Source organism: Herpailurus yagouaroundi, unplaced genomic scaffold, assembly GCF_014898765.1.
Source record: "Herpailurus yagouaroundi ecotype Mexico unplaced genomic scaffold, PumYag 28, whole genome shotgun sequence".
Lineage (NCBI taxonomy): Eukaryota > Metazoa > Chordata > Mammalia > Carnivora > Felidae > Herpailurus > Herpailurus yagouaroundi.
Window position 1 is genome coordinate 12,126,338 of NW_024412376.1, and position 12,123 is coordinate 12,138,460.

Sequence of the window (12,123 nt, forward strand, 5' to 3'; positions counted from 1 at the left end):
TCTGGCAAGATTAGACATCTTTGGCTGTTGTTCTACACTGCCTGTCTCAAGGTTTTGCAACTTCCTTTAGAATTGTAGCTGGTTATTTCTAACCTCATTCTGGGTTCAGAGAGTAACATTATTTACCCCTAGTTCCACTATGGTGGTTTTGAGAACATCAGATGTTTCCTACCTTACCCACAGTGTAGCAATAAAACACTGAGCCAACATTCAACTTCCTTTATGGCTGTAGGAAAGACGACTCAGGGCCAGAGAAAAACAGTATCTCCCTTTCCTATCCACCAGTTTGCTTGGCTCTTATGAAAGTATCATCATACAGCTTAGGAGATGTCTTCATTCTTATTTCTGCTGGTATTTCACTATGGTCTGGAAAAGCCAACTCCTGCCTCTCTAGGACAACTGTAAAGTCCAAAAAGCTTCAAGCTCCCAAGGGATCAAGGAGAGGCATAGCTGTTGCCCTTCCTGAAAAGCAGTGGACGAACAGGTATGTCCCCTTCCCCAGCTCGCTCCCAATCCCTGATACTCACATAGGACATTATGGGAAGGCAGATACCATGTACTGACTGTATGTTTTGGGAAAAGTTAAACTTTGTACCTCAGTTTCCTCATCCAAAATCTTAATTGAAGTCCCATGGAGAGACCACCCTGAGGCAGGAGCACCCAGCCAAGCCAGGTCAGATTCCTGACCCACAGAAATGAGATAATGTTGCTTTAAGCCACCGAGTTTTGGGAGTAATTTGTTGCACAATAGAATACCGCTTCTTAGATGAAAAGCAGTAACAAAACCAGGTTCTCCTTCACTATTAATGGTTTTTCAGTTACTAATTATTAGGATTTTGTTGGGCTTGAGTAGACACTGGTCTAAATGTCATACCCTTCACCAGGTCAGCATCAGTGGGCTGCATGTCTATACCACTGACACACCATCAGTGGTATAACTGTAGCATGGGAAGGCAGGTCCTGCCATTTCTTCTGGGTCTTCTACCAACCAACCTAGTTTGCTATCCAAATACCTGAACTCCAGGTAGTTATTCATAACTGTTCTCTCCTAATACTTGCAAAGGCCAGTTCTAGATTTTCTCTCTGCTCTAACAAATGACTCTTTGTTTCTTCCTGCCTCTCTGGCTTCTGCCACTAAGTAGGTGATGGTGACTTGATTACAGCCTTTATAATTTCTCAATTATTTCTTGCCTGTCATTGCTTCTCAGCCTTTTGGCTAAGATCATGTGCATTCCCTGCCTGACAGTGTGCTAATTTGCATTTATATACGGTTTCTTGAGTAATCACCTCTCAAAGGATCAGTGCCTGGGGCTCTCTGAGCAAGCCCTTTAACAAAAATCAAACTTGGACAAATCCAAGTAAAGTAACCATTTTGATTTTCTTGAGCTCTATTTTATACTACTTTTGTATTTTTAAAGATACTTGAAATTTAACTTGATTTCTCTCAAAAGTTTTCGTAGAAAGTATTCCTACATGTGATGCATATTTATCATCTCCTCCTAAAATAAAAAGTAAACTTTCACGGTGATGGCTTGTCAATCTCTTGTAATGTCAATCCCCTCCCATGGCTGTAGCCCCGCCCCCCCCCAGGTCATTCTGTAGACACATCCTAGGCCCCCTGATTGGGGTGATGACCTGTACCCTGGAAAACAGAGGCCTGCTGAAGCTGAGCACTCCTGTGTCCGAGTCTGGCCAAGTCAGAGAAGGCATCGTCCTCTAATGAAGAATTCCTTCCCATTGGTAGGGCCATTCCAGAGAATGGACAATCCAGTCTCCATAAAGCCTGAGTAAGTAGTTCTATAGGATTTTACATCATTCATTCTTGACTCAGTAAATCCCTTTGTGACGCTTAGCTGGTAGCTAAGTTGGAGGATGGGGACTACTGACTGAATTTCAACCAGTCTGCAAAGATTGTAGGGACAGGCTGACCTGGGCCTACTTCCTTAGCTGACCAATTCCAAGACTTGTACTCTTACCCCCCAGCCTCCCCAGTACTTGCATAACTGGCGTGTGTGTGTGACAACTGATGCTTAGATAGATGTCATCTGGTACATATCTGTTTTGAACAATTAAGCATTATTTCCAATGCAGTAGCTTACTATTATGAGGATCTATGGGCAGTGGAGTTTAATGCTCTGCTCAATGCAGACAATCCTGATAATCTGCAAGGAAGGCAGTGATGGGCAGGGATTAACTAGCAGAGCCTGAACTGTTTGTTCTGGACCTTCCTCCAGAAGGTTAGGCTGCTGATACCAATCTGTGTTGGTGGGTTTTTTTTTTTTTTTTTTTTTTAGTTTATTTGAGAGCGAGCAGGGGAAGGGGCAGAGAGACGGGCAGTGAGAGAATCCCAAGCAGGCTCCGTGTTGTCAGCACAGAGCCAGATGCAGGGCTTGAACTCATGATCTATGAAATCATGACCTGAGCTGACATGAAGAGTCAGATGCTTAACTGAATAAGCCACAGGCACCTCTGTGTCAGTGTTTTTTATACAGATACAGCTCAGATAAAGTTAAGCACCTTTTCATACAGTTTAAGAAAAATATATGAATGCACACATCAAATTAAAATTTGCCATGGTATTTTCTAAGTTTATGCCGTTCTGTATATTTTCATAGGTTTTCAGACACTAAATAAATATATAAATTCTAGGTTAAACAGGGCACAGATACTTCTATAAAAATAAGTTTTATTAACAAAATGGGCTCACAATATAAAATAAAGATGGTTCATTTTACCAATTTGGGGGATCATCTTTCTTATCGGGCGTGGCACTGTAGACAAGTAAATAAAACACAATCGAAGACTAGTTTTCCTGCCCAAGGCCTGTGAAACCATGAAAAATAAACACGGACCACTTAAGTCAGTCATCTTTTTACTACCCCTTCCACCATTAACCTCTTGGGAAGCTGCTTCTGTTACTTTTATGCTACTCCTCAGCTCGCTGCCTTACTGTTCACGGCTACCCAGAATTGGGAAGAAAATGAATGTAAGTTTAAAGCAAAAGTTCTCCAGGAGATTCTGGCCATAACTCCCGATAATCACGTCCCTCAAGGGTCACTTATTCCTTAAGCCACTGACCACAAAGACATGGCCAACTGTGCCCTTCCTTGGTTTGTGCTGGGCAGCCACAGTGAAGAACTGGAGGGTTTCAGTGAAATACAAATGGTTTAGATGTTCCATTTAGAACTTCTGTAGGAATTTGAGAACGAGGTCCCGCAGTCGTACCCTGAGCATCTCATCATTGTCACAAATGATATGGGTCGAATCTTCCTCAATCTGGATGAGTGTCTCAGCTTCCTGGAGCAGGACAATATGGCCCTTTGCTGTGTCTTCTACCTTAATGTCGCTGAAGCCATGCTGTTCCAAAGAAAAGAGAGAGGAAGATGATGGATACTCTGAAAGCAAGGGGCTGCCTGAAAGGCTGGAGGATATTGCAACTGACAGTTCCAAGAAATGACACTCCCTACGGGACAAGGATGTCCCCTTTCACCACGTTATTCAACACAGTATCACAAATAAAAGGCATCCAAATCAGCCAGGGAGAGCTCAAACTCTCACTCTTCGCAGATGATGTGATACTCTATATGGAAAACCCAAAAGATTCCACCAAAAAAACTGCTAGAACTGATCCATGAATTCAGCAAAGTCACAGGATATAAAATCAATGCACGGAAATCAGCTGCATTCCTATATACCAACAATGAAGCAACAGAAAGAGAACTCAAGGAATCGGTTCCATTTACAGTTGCACCAAAAACCATAAGATACCTAGGAATAAATCAACCACAGAGGTGAAAAATCTATACACTGAAAACTATAGAAAGCTTATGAAAGAAACTGAAGAAGACACAAGAAAATGGAGAAAGATTCCATGCTCCCGGATAGGAAGAACAAATATTGTTAAAATGTCAATACTACCCAAAGCAATCTACATGTTCAATGCAATACCTATCAAAATAACACCAGCATTCTTCACAGAGCTAGAACAATCCTAAAACTTATATGGAACCAGAAAAGACCCTGCATAGACAAAGCAATCTTGAAAAAGAAAACCAAAGCTGGAGGCATCACAATCCCGGGCTTCAAGCAGTATTACAAAGCTGTAATCATCAAGACAATATGGTACTGGCACAAAAACAGACACTCAGATCAGTGGAAGAGAATACAGAACCCAGAAATGGACTCACAAACGTATGGCCAACTCATCTTTGACAAAGCAGGAAAGAATATCCAATGGAATAAAGACAATCTCTTTAGCAAATGGTGCTGGGAAACTGGACAGCGACATGCAGAAGAATGAACCTGGACCACTTTCTTACACCATACACAAAAATAAACTCATAGTGGATGAAAGACCTCAATGTAACACAGGAAGCCATCAAAATCCTTGAGGAGAAAGCAGGCAAAAACCTCTTTGATCTTGTCTGCAGCAACTTCTTAACACGTCTCTGGAGGCAAGGGAAACAAAAGCAAAAATGAACTATTGGGACCTCATCAAAATAAAGCTTCTGCACAGTGAAGGAAACAATCAGCAAAACTAAAAGGCAACTGATGGAATGGGAGAAGATATTTGCAAACGATGTATCAGATAAAGGGTTAGTATCCAAAATCTATAAAGAACTTATCAAACTCAACACCCAAAAAGCAAATAGTCCAGTGAAGGAATATGGGCAAAAGACATGAATAGACACTTCTCCAAAGACGACATCCAGATGGTCAGCAGACATATGAAAAAAATGCTCAACATCACTCATCATCAGGGAAGTACAAATCAAAACCACAATGAGATACCACCTCACACCTGTCAGAATGGCTAACATGAACAACTCGGGCAACAACAGATGTTGGCGAGGATGCGGAGAAAGAGGATCTCTTTTGCATTGCTGGTAGGAATGCAAACTGGTGCGGCCACTCTGGAAAACAGTATGGAGGTTTCTCAAAAAATTAAAAACAGAACTACCCTACAACCCAGCAACTGCTGGTATTTATCCAAGGGATACAGGTATGCTCTTTCCAAGGGGCACATGCACCCCAATGTTTACAGAAGCACTATCAACAATAGCCAAAGTATGGAAAGAGCCCAAATGTCCATTGATGAATGAATGGATAAAGAAGATGTGGTGTGTATATGTGTGTGTGCGTGTGTGCGCGCGCACACACACACACACACACACACACACACACACTGGAGTATTACTCGGCAATCAAAAAGAATGAAATATTGCCATTTGCAACTATGTGGCTGGAACTAGACGGTAGTAAGCGAAATTAGAGAAAGACAAATATCATATGACTTCCCTCATATGAGGACTTTAAGAGACAAAACAGATGAACATAAGGGAAGGGAAACAAAAATAATATAAAAACAGGGAGGGGGACAAAACAGAAGAGACTCTTAACTATAGAGAACAAACAGAGAGTTGCTGGAGGGGTAATGGGAGGGGGAATGGGCTAAATGGGTAAGGGGTATTAAGGAATCTACTCCTGAAATCATTATTGTACTATATGCTAACTAACTTGGATTTAAATTAAAAAAAATAATTATTAAAAAAAGAAATGACACTTCCTAGACTTGGCTAAACTGAACATTCTAGAAACTGCCATTTTTGATGCTCCTCCATACAATTCTTCACACTGTCACATGACCTTCTATAGCAATAGAATTCAAACATAGATAGCTTCATATACTTTAAAAGAAGCCTCCAAACATGCAAGATTATACAAACCACAACAAAATTTCTATAACCTGCTTAAACTTTTGTAAGTTATCTGGGGAACACATCTAAGCTTGGGTTCAGGAGTCCAGGACACTGGGCCGTCCATCACCAGCCTCCATATGCCAATGGTCTCTGATAAAAAAAGCTCCATCCTATCTTAGGAAAATGCATTCCTCAAAGCAAGACACCAGTGACCTTGTGATTTGGCGAATCCCTTTCAAGGAAGGACACAAGGCAGCACAAGAAATACTTCTTTAGCTACCTTAATGTGAGTTATAGAATTTTCTTTCACATCACACGTAAAGTTGAGAAAACAGAAAAGTAGTAGAAATAAGGCTGATATGCCTGAAAGGGACACAGGATAGGCAAAGAAAATGGTCTAGGGAAAGTCTCTACCCTTAGTTCTAGAAAGCTTGTATAGGTTAGGGCAGGTACTGATATTCCCCTTGCAGGAGAGGAGGCAGAAATGGTGAAAAGGAAGAGTCCAGGTCAGATCCTAAGGGTCAATTCCTTGATGAGCCAGGCGAACTAAGTGAAGGTCTTTCTGGGAGAGCAAGTTGTTCCAAGTTTATAAAAAACAAGTCAAGCTCTTGTCCTACCAACAGGGGCTGGAGCACTGCAAGGTCACAAGGAAGCAGTGATTGACATGTTCACCTGCATCACAGGGGACACTCCCATGTTAATTACTAGTGATCCTACTCTCAGGGGCTAGGAGGGCTGCACAATGTGGCTGCAGTCTTCTTCAGGGAAAATTAAAATTCTAATGGATGGCTGCCGATTTGGGAAAGGACCAGTGTCTTCCAGGTGACTGCTGATTTCTTCCCTCTCCTCCCACCCCGTCTGGGGATTGCTGGCCCTGCTTCTAGAATTCCCAGGGATCCAGGGATCCAGCAACACTGGCGCCTCTGCCCTCACTGCCCCCAGGCCCAAGCCTCTCTTCTCTTGTGACAAGCCACGTTGGTGCTCTGGCAGCAAGGGGTCTGCTTGAGAAGTGAGGCTCTAAGGGGCGGACTTCCTGGCTGCTCCCACCTTGCCTATCCATCGCATCTAGGTTTTTGAGGAAGGGACTTCCTTGGTTTAGTTCCCACAAGACATAGATGTCATGAGGCAGTCTTCTAGCGGCCTGGTGCCTGATGGGGAGGAAGAGGCTGGCAGAGAAGCAAGCGGGGGACCTACAGCGAAGGAGGGCATGGTCTTCTCTCAACTCTGTGACCCTCCCCTGGTTCTGTTTCCTGCCACGGCCCTGGATCAAGCAGATGCTTCAGAGACAGGAGCCCAGACCGTGGAGACTATGAGAAAGGCAGCAGCACACATTCCTTGAAGCAGGTGAACAGCAGGAAGGGAGGCTCCCGCGCAGCTTTTGCAGGTGCAAACCGAATGCGCTCACCTTCTCCAGGGCCTGCACGAACTGTTCTACCGGGATGGAGCCACTCAGCAGTGGCTTCAGCACTTTGCAGTCTGGAATGTCATCGCTCGCCCGCTTTCTCTTCTTACCGCCTGTGGGCTGGGTGGGCCTGGGTGGGGGCTAGAGAGGGGAAAAAAACACCATCTCAGCATGAGGTCAGTGCAGGCCACAGCCAGAACCTGTCTGTCCATCCTACCAACACAACCTTTTTCCTGGTGGAGGCCCTGGCGCCCGGCCCGGCGTCACCCTGTGTGAGGTCAGCCAGCTCTTGAGTTCAGAGTCACTGTTAGCTGGGGGCTCCATCTGGAGTTCTTCATAACATAAGCTAATGCCAAAGCATCCACACAGCATCAATATCTTTTTTGGCAAAGAGATCTCCCTTTTATCAAGACTCGTCTCTAGCTGATTCAATTCAGTATCTTCTGAATAAAATTTTTAAGATTTTATTTTTTTAAAGTTTATTTATTTAGAAAGAGAGTGCGAGTGGGGGAGAGGGGCAGGGAGGGGGAGAAAGAGAGAATCCCAAGGAGGCTCCAAGTTGCCACCACAGAGTCCAACATGGGGCTCCCTCTCATTGAACCCTGAGATCATGACCTGAGCTGAAATCAAGAGTCGGATGCTCAACTGCCACCCAGGTGTCCCTTCTGAGTAAATTCTTAATAATAACCTGTGTTGGCCACTGCAGGTGTAGCAACAGCAGGTTGGTCGCAGCCACTAGCGGTGGGGTCAGACTCATGCGCTGACATGAAGGTCAGAGAAATTGTCTAAAAAGCAGTGATGGCGGAGCTTCGGGAGGGTGAAGTAAAGGCGAAGTGGGAAATACAGCAGGTGAGGGCACAGCATGCGCCTCATGTATTTGAAGTGGCAGCTCCGTGCAGATCATTCAGGGTGTCAGAGCAGCACAGCCAAGTTCGGAAGGAGTTTTTCTAAGGGGGATGAGGGAGGACGAGTGCCTGAAGAGCTGCACCGCGAGGCAGTGAACACGCGTGAACATAGGGCACGGGGGGGGGGGGGCGGGGGGGGCCCAGAGGGGACAACCGTGGGGGGGGGTGGCTCCCAGGCCCCACCCACTTCTGCAGGTGTGGGGCTGGCGCCAACCCAGCTCTCCGCACTGCCCGCTGCCTAACAAATGTGCCCGCGGGAGCTGAGTGGGGCCGGCACTTTGGGAGCCGGGAAGGGCACTCAGGCTGATATGTGGCCTCCACTCTATGAGTAATAGCTGCTCTTCCCTTTTATCTCTCTGAGGCGTGTGGCCAGAGAAGTAAGTAGTGAAGAATCTATATGCAGGGCCCTCTTTGTTTCAGATCGAATCCATTATGTAGTGTGCTAACTTCCGCAGTGGGACACTGGGACCACGATCGTGGGCGCTTCCTCGTGGACTCAGGCGCAGCCCACCCTCCCCCATACCTGAAGGACGTGCTTGTTATCTTTCGTGTGCAGCACTGCCGAGACCGTTGCCAAGGAAATGCCAGGCTTAATCTCCATGGGCACCAGTGAATCTGCGAGCTGGAAGCACACAGGGGTTTCAGTCGGGCTCGCCTAAATTTGGGGATGAGGTGCAGCAGCTGTGCTGTCCAGGCAGGAGCTGGAGGCCACACCGGGCTGGGACTCAAGTGCCCCCGCCAGCCTGGTGGGAAAGACACGGCATCAAACGCCATAGCGCTGAGCCTTTCATGATCACCTTTATTCATTTCCTTTTCTTTTGAACTTCTGTCTACATCACTGCAGTCTAACATGGCCACATAATTTTAAGGAAGAAAGAAGGTAAAAACATTTTTAAAATAACATTAATCAAAAATGTATCGCACACACAAATGTACACCTCGGTTGTAATAAATAAAGGAGGTAAGAGAAGCCGGAGAGGCAAAGGGGATAGTGGTGGTGGGTAAACTGGGCTGTGAAGACTTAGAGAACTCGTCCGACCGCAACTCCTTAGACAGTGTTCTGGGTGCCCTTCCCAGTGACAGCCCAACACTCACCAGCCATCACCCACTTGCAAGCCTGTGCCACTGCGTGCTGGGACCCCAGCATGCTGACCCTTCTGCGTCTCCCTTTTGTTAGCTCCACCCCCACCCCAAATGATGAGATGCCCACACTGTGCTAAGGGCCCATCACCTGTACTGCCACAACCTCACATCCATCTTTCAGGTGGCTTCCAGGCGGCTCCGAACACTTTCACAGTATTCTCCAAAACCTCAGAGGGCTTCTCTTCATGCAGAAATACCTACTGAGTGCTGACTTTTCATGCTAGCCTCCACCTCTGTCCTCATGACCACTAGGTGACTAGTGTCAGGCAGGAAGGACAGGGCAGTAGCATTTGGACTGAGTGAGCTAATTCCTGGAAATGTGACTTCTCCCAAAGGCGGAACATCCAACCTTTACCTGGGGGGCCATCTCTTTCCCTACCACCTGAATCTGAGGTGTACCCCATCTCCTCGCCAGCTTTAGAGCTCCCTGACCCCGCCACTGGCAGTAATGTGTGATCTTCTAAGAGGCCGTAGCGCTCAGCTTTAGTTGGATATTGCTGTTGCTGTTTTATTAGGATTCTGTGACTATAAGAGTTACTTTCCAACAACAGTATGCATACTCTTTCTGGAAAATTTGGAAAACAGAATACACGTAGACCCCGGTCTGTCCCAGTCTCCTAGATTTAAGAACAAAAGTAAACAAATATGCAAGATGCCACTTAGGTAAATATGAAGATCTATATCACATGGGCAGAGGAAGCAGCTCAGGGTATTTAGAAGAACTGGAAAACGGAATGTGAAAATTGTTTCACGAAATAAGAAAACATATGTGGCACAAGTGTGAAACGCTCCCCCCTGGGGAGACATGTCTGCTCCGGTCTCCCGACAACACCCGTCCGTGAGCATCCTTTTCCTTCCTACACTGCAGTTACACCCATCCCAGGGAAACCTGCCTAGCAGAACTTTAAAGCCAAAGAACTGGCCTGGGAGGTTTGGGGACGGCACTGTGGGAACCCAGCAGGTGAGATACTCTCCCTGGGCGGCCCTGTGAGGGAGATCTAAGACTCATCTAGGCTTGAGGGAGGTCTCCACTCTGATACCTCCGTGAGGGAGGGAGCACCCCTCGCCGCCCTCGAATAGACAGTCTTCCGAGAACCCGTCCATGAGGGTTGTCGCATCCGATCTCTCGTCTTGCACTCAGAGGGACAAAGGGGGAGGATTTATGGGAAGCTGCACACTCTCATTTGGGGGAGGAATAAGCATCCTTTAGTAGCAGCAAAACCTAAAGAGCAGCGCCAGATTTTAACCTCCTCATCTCGCACATGCGTCTCCCAGGCAAAACTCTACATTACGTCCACGGACAAAAATTTATGTAAAAGAATGTTCCTGAAAGCATTACTTATAATATAGAAAAAGCAGAAATAATAAAGCTCACCAATGAAGGAATAGTTATGATAAACTTATGATAGACCATTACACCCCCACTAAGATGTTTACTTGTCGCAACCTACTACTGTTCCATGACCAAGGCAGCATGCTGGGTAGGATTCAACTACACACAACATACACACACAGAGAACAGACAAGGCAAATACACAAAATTCTGAGCAGTAGTTATCTCTGGCACGGGGACCACGACTGATTATTTTGTCTTTATCCTTTTTTTTATTCTATTTTCCGAATTTTCCAGAAAGAGTATGCATACTTTTATTGGAAAGTAACTCTAATAGTAACAGAATCCTAATAAAACAGCAAGAGAAGGCAGAAGGGCCTTAAAAAGATGGCTGTACAGAGCACTGCTCTCAGGAAAGTGTGGGACCTGAGCCTCTTTCAGGGGCATTGTGGTCAATGTGACTGTCCTAATAATGTGAGTTTTAGCCTTTTCACTCTTGCTATCACGAGTGTTCACTGGGATTTTCTCAAGGTTACATGACATATATTATCCACAACAAAGCGAAAGCAAAAGGAGATAGGACAGTCCACAAGCAGACATTAAAGAGATCTGAAAATGGAAAATAGTGCCCCTGTTCTCATTACCTTTTTTTAGAAACATTTTCTCATAAAGGTATTTTAGTTGTGTTAGCATCTAATGGGTTTATGTCATTATTTTTATAGCTTTTTAAAAATTTTATTTTAGAAAGAACAAGATCACAAGAGGGAGAGGGGCAGAGGAAAAAGGAGAATCTTAAGCAGGTTCCACGCTCAGCATAGATCCCGACGTGGGGCTCAATCTCAAGACTGTGAGATCATGACCTGAGCCAAAATCAAGAGTTGGATGCTCAACCAACTGAGCCACCCAGGCACCCCCTAAATCATTATTTTTAAAATGAATATTTTTAAAATGTCTTCGTTTTAACATCTAATATAGCAAATATCAATAGATGTAACCCACATAAACAAAAGCTCTTTGAGGTTCTAATTTTTTTAAGTAGGCGCCATGCTGGGCATGAGATTACGACCTGAGCTGAGATTAAGAGTCAGATGCTTAACTGACTGAGCCACCTAGGTGCCCCTTGGGTTCTAATTTTTAAGAAGTTTTGAGACCAGGAATTTTGAGGACATGTTCAAGCTATCTCAAGAGGCAAAAGAAAGCCAAAAGTAGCTTCCCATAGAGCCTTCCACACTGACATTGCAGGAGCTAGGCCATGTGACTCGGGCTGCCTTGCCCTCAGTTGGTCGCTCATGCACAGTATACCTCAACTGTCTCACATGTACAATATGCACACAAATAATCACATTTATAATCCTTATATGTTGATTACTCTTATTTCCCTCCATCTAGCTCTGAATTTGATGAAACTTGACCCCCACTCAAATGAGGTCCAGAAAGGATGAGAAAAATCCACCGTGGTCAGGGACGGAGCTGACATCAGTGCCTCTGTTCTGAGAGGCCCTGGCTTCCTGGCTTAAACACGTTAAATGTGAACACAAGCAGCGGTCCTGATGTTAACAGCTGTTACTTCATTGCCTGAAAAATAAGGCGGTTCTGAAGATCCCGCCTCTCTTCCCAGTTCCTTGCCTAAGGGGCTGTGTT

The 12,123-nt window shown here is 45.2% G+C and overlaps 1 protein-coding gene across 3 annotated transcripts in view; it reads right to left on the minus strand.

The window, feature by feature from the left end:
* Positions 1–2,666: 2,666 nt before the first annotated feature.
* Positions 2,667–12,123, minus strand: part of INTS9 (integrator complex subunit 9) — a 102,215-nt gene continuing 92,758 nt past the window's right edge. For 2 of the 3 annotated variants that reach the window (XM_040467822.1, XM_040467734.1), the window contains 3 exons: positions 8,530–8,628; positions 7,105–7,242; positions 2,667–3,357 (listed from right to left, as the gene is read on the minus strand). In XM_040467822.1, coding sequence (XP_040323756.1) covers positions 3,181–3,357; positions 7,105–7,242; positions 8,530–8,628 — 414 coding nt within the window. In that variant the 3' untranslated portion in view covers positions 2,667–3,180. Of the gene's footprint in view, positions 3,358–7,104; positions 7,243–7,764; positions 8,049–8,529; positions 8,629–12,123 lie in introns of those variants that run through there. The other variant, XM_040467895.1, reaches the window with a different exon arrangement.